This window comes from Macrobrachium rosenbergii, chromosome 50, assembly GCF_040412425.1.
Source record: "Macrobrachium rosenbergii isolate ZJJX-2024 chromosome 50, ASM4041242v1, whole genome shotgun sequence".
NCBI classification, from domain to species: Eukaryota; Metazoa; Arthropoda; class Malacostraca; order Decapoda; family Palaemonidae; genus Macrobrachium; species Macrobrachium rosenbergii.
The window spans coordinates 24,988,963-25,006,673 of record NC_089790.1 but is presented as its reverse complement, the minus strand read 5'-3'; the positions used below and the strand labels follow the sequence as shown (position 1 = coordinate 25,006,673).

Below are 17,711 nucleotides of genomic sequence, written 5' to 3'. Positions count from 1 at the left end.
AGTGTTCTTTTGGCATTTATGTCTGATTTTGTTTTGATGTTAGTACAGCATGAATCTATTAATCAGTCCACTTTTAATTGCAGTGACATTATGCTATTTTATTTTTTTCCCCAGCTCTAATGCTGGGTTAAAATATTTACCATTGCATATTTACATGAAATGTTGCTTTTCTTTACTGTAGGTGTAGTGATGATGTTGCACCACTAGGACCAATAACACAAAGGTTAATTGCTGGTTTAGTGGAAGAAAATGTTCTAGTCTCAGATATTGAAAACAAAGGTAAGATCAGTTGTGGTAGATCACTAATTTTTCTATTAAGATGTTATGTAACTTTCATAATGTATTTATATGTGAATGCAATATTGATATAGCAGTAGTTAACTTTAATATTTGGTTTGACTGCTTACGTAGACATGAAAATTGTCTTCTGAATTGTTTGATAGTACTGCGTGTTACTTAGTAATGTAATAGTATTTTGTCACATTAAGAATGAAAACATACTTATATAGGTTTGAAAAAGTATTACTGAGAGGATGAGTGATTGTTAGCTGTCATATCATAGCCATTACCATGATAATTTCCCAAATCACTTTCGCCAAAATACCTTGAACTTGGCACATTTGCTTCTGTAAATTCATGTAGTCTTTTAATTCTGTGTTTTATTTTTGAGAATGTAACATTTGATGGTATCACGAAATAATGTATAAAAATTTATAGTTGAATTAAATTTTGATAACTTCAAAATTACACATCATGTTTAATTCTGTGTAAGACCCCATTTCCCCGTTTTCAGATTGGAATAGTAAGATAAAAAATTTGGGGGGTTTACATGTAGCAAATAGTCTTCTCAAATTATATAACTACGTTATGACAAAAAAAACGTGGACAAAGCATGCATGTAGGTCAGCAAGAACATCTCTTTAATAATAAATTTACTGTAATTTAGATGAGAAAACAAAAGCAGTTTAAGTATAGCAGAAAACATTTATAACACTCCCCTCCATCTTCTCCTTTAATGAATGGTTAAAATTTATGAATAAAATGTAAAAAAAAACTAGGGTAAATATAAGAAATAATTTAAAATTTGTACATTAGAAAAAATTTTTCAATAAGTTTAATCAAATACTGTACATACAGTAAAGTGATTTTGCTTTTGTATGTAAAGTCAATGTGTAAGTCTACCCTACATGCATATATGTAAACATATGTGTAACATTAAGTATTTATTGTCCCCTTACATTAGATTAAAGCAAACTGTGCACTTGCATTTGCTCAAGCCATTTTTTTATGAAAAGATTTTTGAGAGAGAGAGAGAGAGAGAGAGAGAGAGAGAGAGAGAGAGAGAGAGAGAGAGAGAGAGAGAGAGAGAGAGAGAGAGAGAGAGAGAGAGAGAGAGAGAGAGAGAGAGAGAGAGAGAGAGAGAGAGATTTCTTGTCTGCTATGTCGTGAGAGAGAGAGATTTTTTATGAAAAGATTTCTTGTCTGCTATGTCGTGTCTTGTCTGCTATGTCGATGTATAGATTTAAGCATTTCATACTATCATTGGAGTTAGGCAAGCCCAGGCTAATGTTAACTTTAAGGTGTTAGGAATGATTTATTTATAAAACTGAAAAGTAGATATTTATTGACTGAATGACAAAATAACAGTTCAGGGTACACATATGGCATTTTAGAAGGATATCTTTCTTGCAACCAGAAATTCAAATAACAAGCAACCTATTGGTCCTAAGGTGCTGGGTATGAGAGATTTTACTGTAATAATAACAGAAATAATAATGATATTGGAGTAAATAATGATAATATTACACTATGGAGCTTGGCAAGGTATAAGTACAAGCAGTCTATGGCATCAGCCTGAGTAAACGTTAGCTTACCAGATACTCAGCTTTGCATATAAGACCTTGGTTTATATTTTGAAATTTTTTAGGATAAAAATGGGGTCTTATATGCCATCAAATACAGCCATTTGTTATTGTTATTCTGTATAGAGTTAAACTAGTATCATCAATACCAATATTATTAGAGGTGTAACTCATTAAATCTGTTTTTCTGTTTTTATGAAAGAAAATTGTGATTACTTATAGAAAACCAGCAATTATCATGGAGGATTAGTATTTATTTTTAGAATATGCTTGGAGGAAAATTTGCTGGTTTTTAGTGATTAACTGAACACTCCATGAGTTAATGACTTTGTTTTTGTTTTCACTGCAATTCTGAACTAGGTGTTGATGGATTAGGTCATACACGCCCAGGATTAATCAAGTCCCTCAACCTTGGGAGTGCCTCAAGTTTAGAGAAAAGAATAAAGAAAGAACTGCAGGAACAAGGTGTAATGGAAATGGACTATGGAAATGAGGTAAGATAATTGTCTCTTTTTATAGGCTGTTGTTCAACTGTGTTGCAATGTACTGTATAGGAATTAAAGGCACACCCCAATTTTGACTAGCAAAATTACAAAGAAAAAGTTAATATAAAGAGTAGGTCACACCACTTTCACAAGTTGATGGCTTTGTTTTGGTTGGCGTGCTGTGTGCATTCAGCCGTCTCTGTACTGAAGTACCATTGTTAAAAAAAAAAAAAAATAAATCATGTTTGTTTTACAATGTAAATAGCAACTTAATTCAGGAAGGAGAATGGAAAACTAGCATTAACCACCCTGAGAGGCTCCTGGGGATCTGTTGGACCCAGTTAAGAGCACCTGGGATTGAGAAATGCAGTCGAACACATAGTTCTAGACTTAAGGACAAGGAGTTATTTGAGGAAGGTGTAGACCTTGAAAAGTAAAATAAGAGGAATGTAATATTATGTTCATAGAGTAATCTTGGTAAATATGAGCCCTTACCATTCTTAATGGCATAGTAGTGATTAACCCTAAGAATTCTATACCTAGTAGGATGCTATAATGAGTATGAAAAAGGAACCTAGAATCTCAGTTAGTGCTGATACTAACCTGACTTTCTGCTACTAGTGGGTCCAGAGACTATGAATCTAAATATGTGTGTGTTATGGCACCCTGAAATACCTTCCTTTTAAAGGATGTTAACATCCATTTCTCTTGAGAAGTAACAAAATTGAGAGAGCAAAGCTCTCTCAGACATGCAGTTCAACCTGCATAGCCATAAGTTACATTGTCATGTACTCTTACAATAACTTGTTTGAGCTGATAAAATATTATAATCAGTGTTACTTCTGGCTCATCTTGTTGAGAGGAACAATCTGGACAAGCCTTTCCTGAAATCCTTGGTTCTTTGAAGATGAAAGATGATTACCCTGACGGGGTAAAGAAGTTGAGTCACTTCTCTTCTGGCGTGGAAAGATACAACGGTGAAGGATATCATGAATTGGTTGTGGCCACCTGGAGATTGCCTGTATTAGGAAATAAACTGCAAATGACAAACATATATATTAAATATGTTATCATATATTTATTACATATACCTTTAAGGTAAGATCCAAAAGAAAGAAATTGATTTAAAAATCGAAAAGGTTTCACAAGGCTTTTCAGTTCTTCAGAAAGATCTCATTTAGGTTGTTTAATCATGTTTTGGAGTACTACCCTTTCAAAATTTCAAAATCCTGACAAAGCCTTTTCAGTTACTCTAAAGAACCCTTGTTGAGTCCATGAGACAAAGCCAACCTGTATCCCAAAAAGCAGAGACCATCGTTTTCCTTCAACATCTCAAAAGTAAAGGTTAATCAGCTAAGACCATAGCAGAAGTATTGGTTGGATCAGTACCTACTGCACCAACCACACAATGGGCTTTACTTCAGGTGGTAGAGATTGAGGGTTGAAATTATGCACAGCCTAAAGATAGCTGAAAAGCCTCTATTTATGAGGCTTTACTTGCAAAGGTCCAGTATATCTAGGCTCCAGTGTAGGGATGTTTATACTTATTGTTAAAGGTCCATAAACCACACCTTGTGGCCAAAATGGTGCCAGTAGTGTCATGGAGATGTTTGGAGCCTCAGACACTGTCTAAAACGCCCCTCATCAGACCAAATGGAGAGATGATGTAGATTTTCAAACTATCCCATTCAAGCACAATGGCATCTATCTTCCAGCCAGCGGGAACTGAGTGGTTGGAGCAATATGTTGGTTGATTGATTGATTTATATATTTTAGGCATACATACCAATCACTGGGGCAATTAAGGCCATTCAGCACTGAAATGGGGTCTAGTCATTGATGATAGTTGTAAACAGGCCATCTAGAGGAGTTTCTGACAGTTGCCAAAGAGCCTTGTAGATGTCTGGATGTAGAGACCAATCTGAAGTGAGGACCATGTTACTCAGGATGAGACTGTCTTCTACCATATTGTGCCTACTTGAAACAAACTGTTTGCCTCTGCCCAGCAGAATGTAGTGACTTTAGCTGACTTATTAAGTAGTTTAACAAGACCATTGAGCTAATTTACTTGCCTCTTACAGGGCTGGCCCACCCAAAGGAATTGTCTTTCATTCAAAATAAAGTTTAGAATCAAATCACAGCTTTTTACATATTTTATAAGTGGGTTAATTGATAATGCTGGAGATTGTCAAAATTTTTAAAAAATGATGTTTCCATAACATGACATTCAAAAAATTTTTAACTTCAGTGTTACTGTACAAGAAGGGATTGGATCATGTGAGCTATTCCTCACATATCTACAGGTCAGAGAGAGTGATCAGTTCTAAGATAAGAAAATTATTTTTTATGCCATTCTTTTTGGTATAGTGAATTCCATATTCCAGTATTGGGCTTTTATTTTATTACCATCAGGTTTGTTAGACGATGTACTCTGCTATTTAGTGATTGTAAGGGCTCTTAGAGATGTTATATTATCACTAATAGGAATGTTTACATATGATCTTGTCTTAGTAGTTGCAGCTTTGGGTGCTTTATTGGTTTCATATTTACTTTAATGCCTATAAGGGCAGGAATCCAACATCTTTCCACATTTTTACCATTTTCATATAATTTGTGAAGTAGAAATTTAATTTTTTGTGCAATGGTATTTTTAGATTATAATTTGAAGGGCTTCTATAGCACTTTGGGAGTCACCGAAAATTATGAATTTCTTTGGTAATATTGCTTTGATGATTTTAATGGCTGATTCTGTTGCACATAATTTTGCTTAAGCATTGTCAGCAAGGAAATTTGGCACATTTTATAGGGTGATACGACTAAAATCCCACACCTGATGAAGATTCGGACTCATTTGTGTAATTTGTACGGTGTAAACGTTCACATTGCTTATGTTCTACTGCCTGCTTTTAAATAAATCTAATCCTTCGGGCCAGCCATAGGAGAGCTGTTAATCAGCTCAGTGGTCTGGTTAAACTAGGATATACTTATGATGTTCTTGGTTATATGTATAGTTTTTAGGTAAATATTTTTTTATGTACAAGTTTGGCCCTTATGCATAGTCCAAGGAGGAGGTAGTTTTATAATTTAAGGAAACTAATTTAAGGAAAACAAATACTGTATTTATATTTGTTGACTCAAACAGTATGTTGGCTATAACTGGTTAGAGTGACAAGTTATTTTATTTATAAACATCTCGTTGACCAAAATTTTTTTTTTAATGAATCACATACCTGCATTTTTACTGTACTACATATTATTATCACCAAGTCACAAGTGAATCTTATGGCAAATACATAAAAACAAGATATTGAAGTCCTTGGCATTCTTTAGCCTTCTCAACTTACAACTTACAGACCTAACAGGGTGGGGCACTTTTATTCTCATCCATTTCTCCTTCCAAGCATATGTTATCTAGAGGTTGGTGCAGAGTTCCAGTGGTTTAAAATGGCTGCTCTCATGGTTGTTGAATCTAACTTCTGTGTGCTCTTTCACCAAGCTCTCTGGATAAATGTGGGTCCATGATCCCAGGCAAGGGTTAGTGGGTTCTTGTGGCCTTCCATGGGGTCTCTGTCTTTGGTTTCATGTGTAGTGGAAGAATCACCGGATGAAGAGGTTGCCATAACCTAGGATCAAATGTTCTTGGAAGCCCATTGTCTTTTGGACAACCAACTAGTTGAAGCACTACTACAGTCCTGGTCCTGTCATGATTCTACTTTGTGACTGTGCAGTGATCTGCTAGCAAGGCTTTGTTGCTATTGTGACTCCAACCCTGTCAACCAGTATCATGCATCCTGGTCCCATTGTAGAAGATCCCAACTGTGCCCATTTGTATGGCTCCTCATGTTAACTCTACCTCATAAGCCCTGGTCTTGTGTTTGGCTGGTATTAGAATTCTGATGTTTAGACTTGTTCTTGTAGGAGGAAGTAGACCCAAATGAGGGATGCTGTGAGCCTCATCTTGTGTCGTCATGTGTATGTTGGAATGGTAGTAATGCCCTCCTGTTTAAGCTATGGATTGATAGCTAACTAGAGATAGTGAGAGAGACTACTTTAGGCTTCTAGAGTTTGATAAACATGTACTGTCTCAGTTGACCCCTGATAATGGTTTTCTTTTCACTAGATGTCTGAAAGACATTATTACACAGTATCATTCTGATCTTGGGTACAATACAACAGTTCATTGAAGTAACTTGAAATTTCTCTTTACAAGTTTTTCATTTGGCTTTTGATGTACTGCCACAGATGCAGTGTTGTAACCATTGGACAGCTTGGACACATTCACCTTCTAACCCCTTGATATGCTTCTGCAGGGCCTGGTGAAGTTCTGGCATCATAAACCTCTCAGTTAACATTCATAACTCCTCTCAGGCCTCATAAGGAGTGATTATAAACTTCCTGAATCTCTTTGTAGATAATCCCAGAGTCTGCCCCACTTTAGGAAACTCATGAAGCAACCCATTTGTACAGGTTCCATAATTACCTTGAGTCTGTGCACCTTCATGCTTAGAGGTTATCTGGCATTGACTCTGGGAGGGAGAGGCTTTGAGGGAGTTGCATCAGGTGCAGTTGACACCCCTTGTAGGGCCTTGACCACTTACCTTTTCCAAGGAAAGTCAGCAAAAGTTCCAAGCTTGGTCAAATAAATGTAAAATTTTTGCATTCATTGCCATTATTTCCTTAATTCTGGACTGTTTAGTGCTTCATTATTATGAGAAGGAAGGTCCAATCAGTAGTAAATTTACGACTACAGGGTAGCCCTTCCTCATCCACATTCATCAGGGACTGGACTTGGGTGGTGATCGTGATATCCTGAACCTCCATCATTTTGGCCATTCTGTTCCTGGGTCCTTGGTTAAACCTCCTAGCCTGGATCTGGCTTGGGCCTTGCAGAGCTGTACCAGACCTCTTAATGAGTCCCTCTGGAATCTACTTGATTGGATTTAACACAAAAGACTTTTTCTGATGACTCTCATTTCCAAGTAATCCAGTAAATTCCATGCCTTATCAGGATATGTCCAATTCCAGGCGTTGGTTATCAATTGACATCTCAGTTGGCATCATGTATGCCCCAGATGATGTGGCCCAAGACTCAATCTTCAGGGGCCTTTTGACTTACCAGTTGCCTTCATCGGCTGTATCTGCTCTGTCCTCTTCCAGTGGGATGACCTCATCCTTTGCCCTGTCGAGGCGGTCCAGCTGTATCTGCACTGCGCACTAAAATTAATTTCTTCCTCTTGCTTCCTTCTTTATACTTATTATTGGAAGGCTCCAAGTCCCAAAGAATACCGTTCATTTTTGTTTCAGAAGGTTATTATTAGGAAGTAGGGATATGTTGGGAATATATTTATTTAAAAAAAAAAAAAAAAAAAAACAGGAGCATGAAGTATGTTCTTCATCTTTATCAGTGACCTTTAATTATAGTTTGGAGCTTGCTGCTATCCATTAGGCACGAACATATAGATGCCATTTTATAATTAGTTTTTCTGTCATGATGTTTGATTTTATTAAAGTGGGTAAATGGAATAACAGAAAAATTAAAATTCACTAATGCACCTTTAATCAGTCATTTTCTAATAATATTTTCATGATAAAATTAAGTTTCATATATACTTAACCAAGTAATTACATAGCTATAGTTACCACTCGCTCGGCATCTTAAATTTTAAAAATCGTGGTACCACTTCGATAGCTTAGTATAGGTGACAAGCTCCGCCCACCAACAGGAGTACTGGAAATGACTTAGCAGAAAACCTCATTCTGTATATGCCCTGATTTCCATGAGACGGGGAGGGAGGGAAGGCTCCAATCTGTAAATACTTGGTATATATGAAACTTAAAATAATTTTATCATGAAAACATTTTCATATAAGTAACTTACCAAGTACTTACATAGCTGAATCCCACATTGACAGGAGGTGGGATGTATGAACATATTCTACCCCAAAACATTAAGTTATGGTAATGACTTTGAAATAGAAAAATTGCTAGCATTGAAGACTATGCTTGTCCTTTCCATATTTGGTAAGAGAGCTACTGCAGCTAATTACCACCTCTGGTTGGTGCTCATCTTAACCTGTAGTGGCATGGTGGTATAGCCGTGGAGCGCCTCCTCTACTTAGGTGGGAGCTTTGCTGTGAAGCATACGTCCAATGGCTAGCAAAGCATTGCTGTGAAGCATACGTCCAATGGCTAGCAAAGCATCGATAAGTCCCTTGCCGTGGGCGCAGTACCACAATAAAAACAACCAGACAATGCTTTTACCTACATTGAAAACACCACAACCCATCCACTGGGACTGGTGGGTACTCCAGGTACACCCCTTGACTACCGAAAATTCGACACCCTACTTCAAGGCGAGGAGATAGGAGAAAAGAGAGATTCCTATGCTTCCTCTCCCCAATACCATGTCAGCCACTGATAATGGCCCCAAGGTACTGCAATTTTCAAACAGTTTCAACTTTCAGATAGTGAGTGCAGAATGGAAATGAGTGACGTATGTGCCTGAAAGCTAAAAAGGAGGAGACTTTCCTGACGTCATGAACTTTCACTGTAAAAGTAAGCAAAATGTCCTCCTGAAACTGAGAGTGCACCTAATAAATTAAGTCTATGACGAAGAAGGACAATGTGTTCTTAGTTGGAGGGCGAGACGGGTTCTTGACAGAGCACCAGAGGTTACTGGATGGTTCTCTGATCTTCTTGGTCCTGCTCAGATAATACCTTAAAGCCTTAGCAGGACAAAAAACTTTCTCTTCTTCCTCAGAAGAAAGAATGGGGCCAGGGCTTTGAAGGGTCCTTGTTCTTGGCTAAAAATCCAAGGGTAAAGAAGCAAACTGCATCTCCTTGTGAAAAAATTTACCCTTTATGGATGTCTTGTAACTTGCTAATACATTGGCAGTAGCAAAAGCCATGAGGAAGAGAGTCTTTTGAGTAAGGTTTCTCCGAGAAGAGGAACGAATGGGTTGAAAAGAGGGACCTGTCAGCCACTAAAACACTATGTCCAGGTTCCAGGAGACTGGGTCTTCCTTTCTTGCTTAGGTGTATCAAAAGACTTGATGAGGTCGTTAAGATTTGGGATTGACGCAAGGTTCAGGACCGGTTCAGGACCCCTATGTTTAAACACTGAATTAAACACAGCTCAATACCACTTAATGATGGAGGACAAGAGATGCCTAGATCTCCTTGGCTAAAGAAGGAAATCCGTAATTTGGGTCACAGACGTCTCCGAAAAAGGAAAGTCGAGTCTGAGAAGCCAGCTTTGGAAATTCGCCCACTTAGCCTGAAGGATGCGGCTAGGAAATCGACATCTTCATCTTGCAGTAGCCTCTGCAGCACGTCTTGAAAACTCTTACGCTGACAAGCTTCCGGACAGTCTGAAGCCTGTAAGGGCAAGAATAGACAACCCTTTGGTATCTCTTGAAGTGAGGTTGTCTGAGTACACACGGCCTTTAGGGGAAGGAGTCTCAGAAAGTTCACCCACCACTATAGCAGGCCCTGGGACCATTCTTTCATGGGTCAGAACGGGGCTATGAGAATCATTGTAACGTTGCGATGAGCCTAAGACTTGTTCAGCATTTCCCTGACCATGTTGAAGGGCGGAATGGCGTAGCTCAAGAGGACCTTCTGAAAGTTGCGATTCTCTTGGCAGGCTGAAAAACCCAAAATGTCCAAGAGCTGAGACTCTTCTGAAGGTAGATGAAATTCCCAGTTCCTGAGAGAGGGGATGTACAAAACCTTCGTGCACTTTTCCTCGAAGGGAATCGAAGAGGCAAGTCATCCAGATATAGACTGACGTTAATGCCTGTTAAACAAAGTCCTTTGCTAGAGGAGCAAGGACTTGAGTGAACACTTGACGTGTCGTAGAGAGGCCGAAGCAAAGAGCCCAAAACTGGAGATTTAACTGGCACCAGGCGCTCTGAGAGGAGACAGGCGTTTAGACATTGACATGGGGGTGTCTGAGTGTCCTTGAAGGCCAACCTTAGATACTTCATGGAGTCTGGATGGAAGGGAAAATGGAAGCATGTGTCCTGCATATCCAAGGCTATCATCCAATCACCCTAGAGAATGGATGAAAGGACTGATTGGTTTGTCTCCATGTGAACTTTGTCTGTCGGACGAAGGGATCTGTGTCGCTTACGAAGAGATCTATGTCGCTTATGTTGAGGACTAGTCTCCAAACCCCGATGATTTGGGGGACCACAAACAAATAGTAGAAGAAGCCCTCTTAGTTGATGTCCTCAACTTCTACAACTCTCTTTCGAAGGAGAGAGGAGACCTCCTCCATAAGGGGGGGGATGTTCTTGCGAGCCTCTTGAGTAGGCTGTCAAAATGATGGGTGAAGGGATCAAAGGAGGGTTCTCCATGAATGGAATGGGGAAACCCACCCTCGGAACCTTGACAATCCACCGTTCTGTCCCTCTAATACTCCACTTCTCCCAAGACTTGAGAAGACTGGCTCCCACTTGTGCACAGACAACTACTTCATTTCTCGGGCAAGGACTTGAGCTCTTGATAGTTCATTCCAAGTGGGACCAATCTGCAGCATGGCGTCTGTTGCCCATGCTTGAGGGTCCAGGGCCTGAGAACAAAAAAAGAGGAAGGTGATGGTGCCTAGAGGTGGCAAACAGGTCCAGGTCAGCCTGCCCCCGTAGTATCGCAGATTCTGATAGACCAGGGGATCTAAAGTCCACTCAGTGGGAAGGACCTACTGTTCAGTGGCTCAGATCATCCATCAGAATATTTAGTTTGCCCTGAAAAAATCAAGTGACTAGACTCACTCGATTTGATCTGTCTACAGTAGAAGGTCTCTTGCTGTCTAGCAGAGAGAAAAGAGTGAGAGCTGCCTTACTTTTGTATGTACGTCAGAGTTGTGGTATTGGCTGAATGGACTGCCACAGTCTTGTTGTGAACTAGGGTCGAGAAGCGCTGAAGCCCTAAGTGAATAGCTGTCAGCGGTCTGACGTTGATGTGAATGTTCTGTCTTCTGGAAACTTCCCGGTCTAGAAGCGGAGATTGGAGAGGAGAGACTGTCTTAAGAACAAACGTGGACGAATCCTTGGGGCGTTTGGAAGAATGTATCAGAAGATCCTAAGTCAACTTCGACTGAAGGTCCGACTTCTAGGTCTGAGTTGCTCCTTTAGTGGAACGGGAGCACCAAAAATCTCTTTCCCTCAAAACCTTCAAGAGAGCCATCCGTGAAGGTTTTGTCTGCTTGTGAAAGGACTCCTAGCCAGCCCTAGTCAAAGTCTCCACAAATCATTGCAATCTTCAATTTTCGTGGCTGGTGCTTTCACCATCCAGTCCAAGGAACTGAAAGCATCAAACAACACCAAGAGGTCTTGACAAGGAGGTCAAGTTCTGCCGACGAAAAACAATTTTCGCTGATAACGCCGAGCATCGGGAAGAAAAATGAGGGAGGCCTTATTTTGCTCCCTTTTAGCAGTAAACCAAACTTCAATCTCCTTGAGTGTCTTCCTAGAAGACAAGGAAAGCACCATTTGGGGAGCCTAGGTCTGCCATCTGGATGGCTCCTCATCAGGCAGGTCGAGGTAGGCGAGACCGGGCTAGCAGAAGCCAAAATAGAGTAGGAAAGCTTGTCCACAAATATGAAGGAGAGGTACATAGCCTATGAGACTTGTGGAAATGGGTACTTGGCGCTCCAAGCAGGAGATAGATACTGAAGTGTTGGTGCCGGGTGCTAAGGAGCTGGCGCCAAGCACTTGGGAGCTGGCACTGGGTGCTCCGAAACTGATGGCTGATGCTCACGAGCTGGGGAAGGTTGAGGACTGTGCCTGGCTCCTTAAACTGCTAACTGGGCAGCGGAGAAGAGTGGCCAGCATCGCCTGCTTGCCTCTTCAATGGACGAGACAAATCTAGACTAAGTCCGGGCTGGAGTCATGAGAGTCAGACGACAACTGACGCACATCCACAGAGACGCCTTTCCAATGGCTGTCTGTTGAAGCCTGGGATCAATCAACAGGCTCAACTAAGGATGTGACTACCCGTGGCAAACCCCACCAACCTCCCTTGGACCCCTGGTATGACTCCTCCCAGGTTTAGGGGAGTCTGACAGGGACCTTCGTCTAGGAGAATTGGTGGGATGAGCAGCCACCCCCTCCACTTGCACAACACTTTCTCCGGTCAAGGTGCCTTTCTTGTGGCTGTCTGCCGATACCTGGGAATTGCAACCCGTTCGACTGAGGGGGCGCCTACCCGTGGGCAAACCCCACCAACCTCCCTTGGACTTCCAGTATGCCTCCTCCCAGGTTTTGGGGAGTCTGACAGGGACCTTCATCTAGGAGCATCGGTGGGATGAGTAGACACCTCCTTCACCTCACTGTATCACTACTAGTTAAGTTCTTGTTAAACCTAGACTTGAGACTGGCAATGGCATCGTGTTCGGAAGTGAGGGAGCCAGACACGGTAGGAGGGCTAGTAGGAGAGAAATTAGGAAGAGGAGAAGGAATAGCAGAGCTACCTTCTAACCTAGGCTAGGTTAGAATACTAGGCTAAGGGAAGCTTGTTTCTAGGCTCTAGAGGTCGCTTTCCTTTTTCTATCCCTCTCTAACTTGTCTAGTTGAGATTAAGTACCTTCTACTCTTGCTAATCGTTATATTAGCACATGTTTTCTCCCTACTTTATTTCTGCCCCCCTACATTTACTGCAAATTGTATGAGAATCCTGTGAAGATTGATTAATCTGGTTTTGCAACTTGCTACAATAGCAAAAATCGGGGAACTTGAATCAGACATAATAATAACCAAAGTACTAGAAAAATGATCCTGGAAGCTATTAAACCTTGAAGGCTACTAAAAAAAAAAAAACACTGCTTCACTGAAAATCAGTAAACAAAAGCTGCAGCAAACCCCCGATGTTACTTGAGAGCCAGCAGAAACAGAATGAAGTTTTCTGCCAAGTCATTTCCAGTACTCCCATTGGTTGGTGGGGCTTGTCACCTACACTAAACTATCAAAGCTACCGCGATTTTTTAAATTTACGCTGCCAAGCGAGTGGAAACTATAGCTATGTAATTACTTGGTAAGTTACTTATATAAAAAATTAAGCCTTTTTTTGTTGGCTAAAGTGTCAGTCATAATAAAGGTTCTTTCTTTTGGTAACCTGTTTACCCCACAGGATGATGATGATGAGATTTTGTCAGAACTGAGACGCTGCCAGGCAGAACTCCGTGCAGTGTCATCTCATAATGTAACACAGCTGAGTCGACTGCTGACTTTGGCCAGGGAGTCCTTGGTTCGACATGACCTTAAAAAGAAACTCCGAGATGCAGAACAGAAGGTTACTTGTATTTTTTTTTTTTTTTTTGCATGGAGCTTGTTTCATTTTTATTGTACATGTAAGACAGTACAGAAATATATATGTTAAAAGTATTTGTTATCTCTTTATCACATTGCACAGTATAGTTTCTGTCAGTTTTGTTCCCTTAATTTGACGTGTTTATGAGTTCCTCATTAAAGTAATTATAGGAAGGATTAAACTTTTTTATTCTAAATATATTAAAGCAGTATATTAAAGCAAGTTCAAACTGATGAGAATTTTATTGCTAAAACTTTAATTTTTTAATCTTCAGGTACTGGAGGCTTACCGTGTTATTGCAGCTGCACGTCAAAAAAAGAAAACACCCTCCAAAAAGGATAAAGACATTGCATGGAAAGCTATAAAGGACCGTGAAGTAATTGTACGTCAACTTGACCTGGCATCTAATAACAATTGCTAATGCAGTTTAAAAAGATTTTAGTTGAAAGTCAAATTAAACAATACACTTTTTAAGTATTTAATGTTGCAAGTAGATTCATATACTTGATTCAAGTATTTCTTAAAATATGAAAAGAGTCTAATATATTATATTTTATGCATACATTAACCCTCATATCTTTCATTCAGTTATGGATAGAGTTTGGTTGCATTGTGCCTCCAACCTTTGTAAATTTAAAACAAGTAACTTTACTTTATACAAAGTAAATTTCATTGTTTTTAGCAGCAGTTTTTGTCTGTATCAATTCTTGTTGTCCTGTGTATCATTGTGTAAAGTACTGTAATACTAATAAAAACATTGAGTTCCCTTAATAATTATAATTTATCTCTAGCTTAAATTCATTCTTTTCTGAAGTTAAAGTGCAGTGGTTCAGGAGATAGAACCTAAGTTCTGACATTGGTTGGTCAGTTATTCAGTATCAAAAGGATGTAATGTCCCTTGACTAGGATGTCACTCTATGGTACTGGTCTAAGAGGACTGGTATTCATATATGAGGTTTGAATTTGTATTCAATTACTCCAATAGCAAAGAGATTTTAAGACTTTCAGAACAGGACTGATTATCCCTTGCCAGGAGTGGAATCCCGAAATGTTTTCTTGGGGCCGAAAAGCAAGAATTTCAAGAAAATTAGGTGGATAGTCATCACTTTCATGAATTTCAAGATTTTCCATGTAAGAAATTGCAGACTTTCATGGGGTCATGAATTCCCTCCAACAACAGAACAAAGGGCAACAATAGCATCAGCACCCCTTTCAAAGCAAACAAGACACTCCTACCAGGGGAATGAAAAGTCGACTCGTGGACTGCGTATTACAAGAAAAATAAGAGGTGGAACCCATAGGACTTGCATGGTTGGGGTAGTCTTCTACAGCATAACATTTAGTGGAAGTCCTCCTCTTGGGGGGCCAGTATAATTCACAATGGGCTGGGGTAGAGATGATCTCACCTTCCCCTCCTCTAAAGTAGATTTTTCCAAAAACCAGACCCCCTCTTAAAAGGGGACCATAGAGAAAGATGGCTTTATTTGCCACCACTCTTTAGTGTCCCCAAGAAGCATTCCTTTGAACAAAGGGTGATCCTTGACCAGTCAAATTTGAACAAAGATACTGATTGCATAAATTTTTATATATACTGTACCTATTTTATGGGAGCTCAGGAATAAAGGATTTGAACGGGTGGCCTACCTAGATGATTGGCTAATCTGGGGGCCACCAGAGAAGAATGCTGATGAAACCTGAGAGTGGTAGTTGACAGACTCAAGTCAAAAGGTTTCTTTATAGATGCAAATCCCACCTTACATCCAGCAGACTTTTTCTGAGGCTGGGACTTTGTTGGGCTACTCTTTGCGGCCAGCTGTCTCTTCTCAAAGTACTCAAACCAGAATATGGAAGGACTTAGTAGATTCCTTTCACAACCCAGCTTTTCCATACGACAATTGGAACGAAGTCTGGGCCTGTTACAGTTTGGGTCCATGGTATATCTAATCCTGAGACTGACAGTAGGATGTAACATTGTCTGGCTCTCACATGCCAGTAAAAGGCTTTGTGATCTGATACCTTCATCTCAGATTGGGGAGATACTCTGTCCATAGACCTGAAAGGGGTCTCTGGCAAACAGGCTGACCTAACTCCTCCATTTGTACTAGTGATGATAACATGGCTGCCTTCTGGACAGGTTTGGGGGGGGGGGAGATTGGGAGAATTGTCAGTTAGGGGAAGAAGGTCACCTGCTCGGAGGGAGTGTCATACCAGTTTCCTTGGGCTAATTGCTGACTTTCCCTCTCAGAGAATTGAAACCTCCAAAAGGGACACCCATTTTGTTCATCCTAGATAATATGACTGCAATGTCTGCTATAAAGAGGTTAGGCTCATACTGAGTTCCTCTCAAGTCAGTAATTGTTAACATGCTTCCACAATCTGGAGGTGACCGGTTTGCCACATGCGAGAACCATCAGCTTCCAGTGTATGTGTCTCTGAACCTCGACATTCAGGCAATAGCAAGAGATGCATTCCTACAAGACTGGAATCAATAGGGGACAATATACCTTTTTCCTTCATTGTCCCAGATTTTGAAAGCTTTGAACTATCTACTAGCTTTCAATGGAACTGCTTGCCTAGTAGCCCTCAATTAGCCAAATGGTAATTGGTTCCTTATTTCTCCCACAACAGGCAAAATAGATTCCATTGCTGTCTGTTGTTCTATCCCAGACAGAAGTAGGGGAAGTCATCTATGCATCCTCCTTTCTCCGTGACTTTCACATGGAATTTTAAATCTAGTCTGCTGTGAAGATTATTTGCCTAACATTGCTAGGTATCTAGTGCAACTACAGACTTCATCTGTCTAACATACCAGACCTCAAAAGATAATCAAATGTAAAACTTTTAACAGATTTCAACTGGGCTCTCAGTGTGGGGGTAATCTAACCACATTTCCCATATGTCCATATGGGAAATGTGGTTAGATTACACCCACACTGAGAGCCCAGTTGAAATCTTAAAAGTTTTACATATCTTTTGAGGTCAAGCACCTTGCTATTTTAACAATCATGGCATACAAGGCAGCACTGGTGGAACATCGTTAACTTTCTTCGGAAATGTTTCCTCTGAAAAAGTCTTTGAGTGTACATAGTGGTTACTATAAACAGTATTCCTGAACTTATGAAGGCACAATAATCCTGCAACCAGACCCGACATAATTAGGTTAGTCACAGTAGAACCACAAAGGATAATACTCTTATAGGTTCATGTGTCTCCTGTTCTTTATTGCTGGACCCGAATAAAAAAAAAAAATTCCTGAAACACTACTACCATGAGAGTGGTGGTCATGCTGAGATACTGCTGGGGAAGGCACAATAATCCCACAGCCAGACCTAAAAATTAGGTAAACCACCTTCAAACCACAAAAATAATACATATTGGTTCGTGTGTTGTTCCCTGTTCTTTATTGCCAAACCCTATGGGTATCCAGAATAAAATGGTTAATAACCTGTGACTATACCTTGGACCAAAAATTAATCTGGGTTGTTGGGATTTATTTATTAGGAGCTAAACCATTTCGTCACCTGTCAATTTCTTTTGTAAGCTCCTTTGAGGACGGACAGTGGTTACGCTATCAAAAAACAGGTTTTGATGTAGGAAAAACTATTTTTGGTAGCCGCTGTGAATTCTCAAACCCATCCACTTTCCCTGACGAAAAGTCATGGGACTCGGGTGAACATTTATCTTAACACAGACCTGGCATGTACTGAAGATGGCGCCGACTTATGCTGTTGTTGTCATATCTGTGTTTGATGTAGAGCCTAGGTAATCATTGTAGGACAGGAGATAGAGCCCTCCTGTCTTGAGTCCTTTATATTCTATCACTGTGCCAACAAGCACTACTCTAGCCAAGACCAACTATAAGAGAATTCTTTGTAAATTGGTTGGTCTGTCTTATGGAGCCCAGGGGGGACCATGAGTGTAACTTCTTTGAGGGAGCACAGCGGCTATGCTATCAAAAAGAGCTGCTATCATAGTGTCCTGCTTAAATGGCAATTGAGTATAGTAATGCAGTATCTAAAATTTCTTTGTTGTGGGTACATGTAAAATAATTAAC

General features: G+C 40.0%; 1 protein-coding gene across 1 annotated transcript in view; it reads left to right on the top strand.

The window, feature by feature from the left end:
* Ada3 (transcriptional adaptor 3) overlaps nt 1-14,423 on the top strand; it is a 54,361-nt gene extending 39,938 nt beyond the window's left edge. Inside the window, exons 8-11 of the mRNA XM_067094303.1 lie at nt 182-279; nt 2,223-2,356; nt 13,478-13,639; nt 13,932-14,423. Coding sequence (XP_066950404.1) covers nt 182-279; nt 2,223-2,356; nt 13,478-13,639; nt 13,932-14,078 — 541 coding nt within the window. The 3' untranslated portion in view covers nt 14,079-14,423. The remainder of the gene's footprint in view (nt 1-181; nt 280-2,222; nt 2,357-13,477; nt 13,640-13,931) is intronic.
* Nucleotides 14,424-17,711: the final 3,288 nt, after the last annotated feature.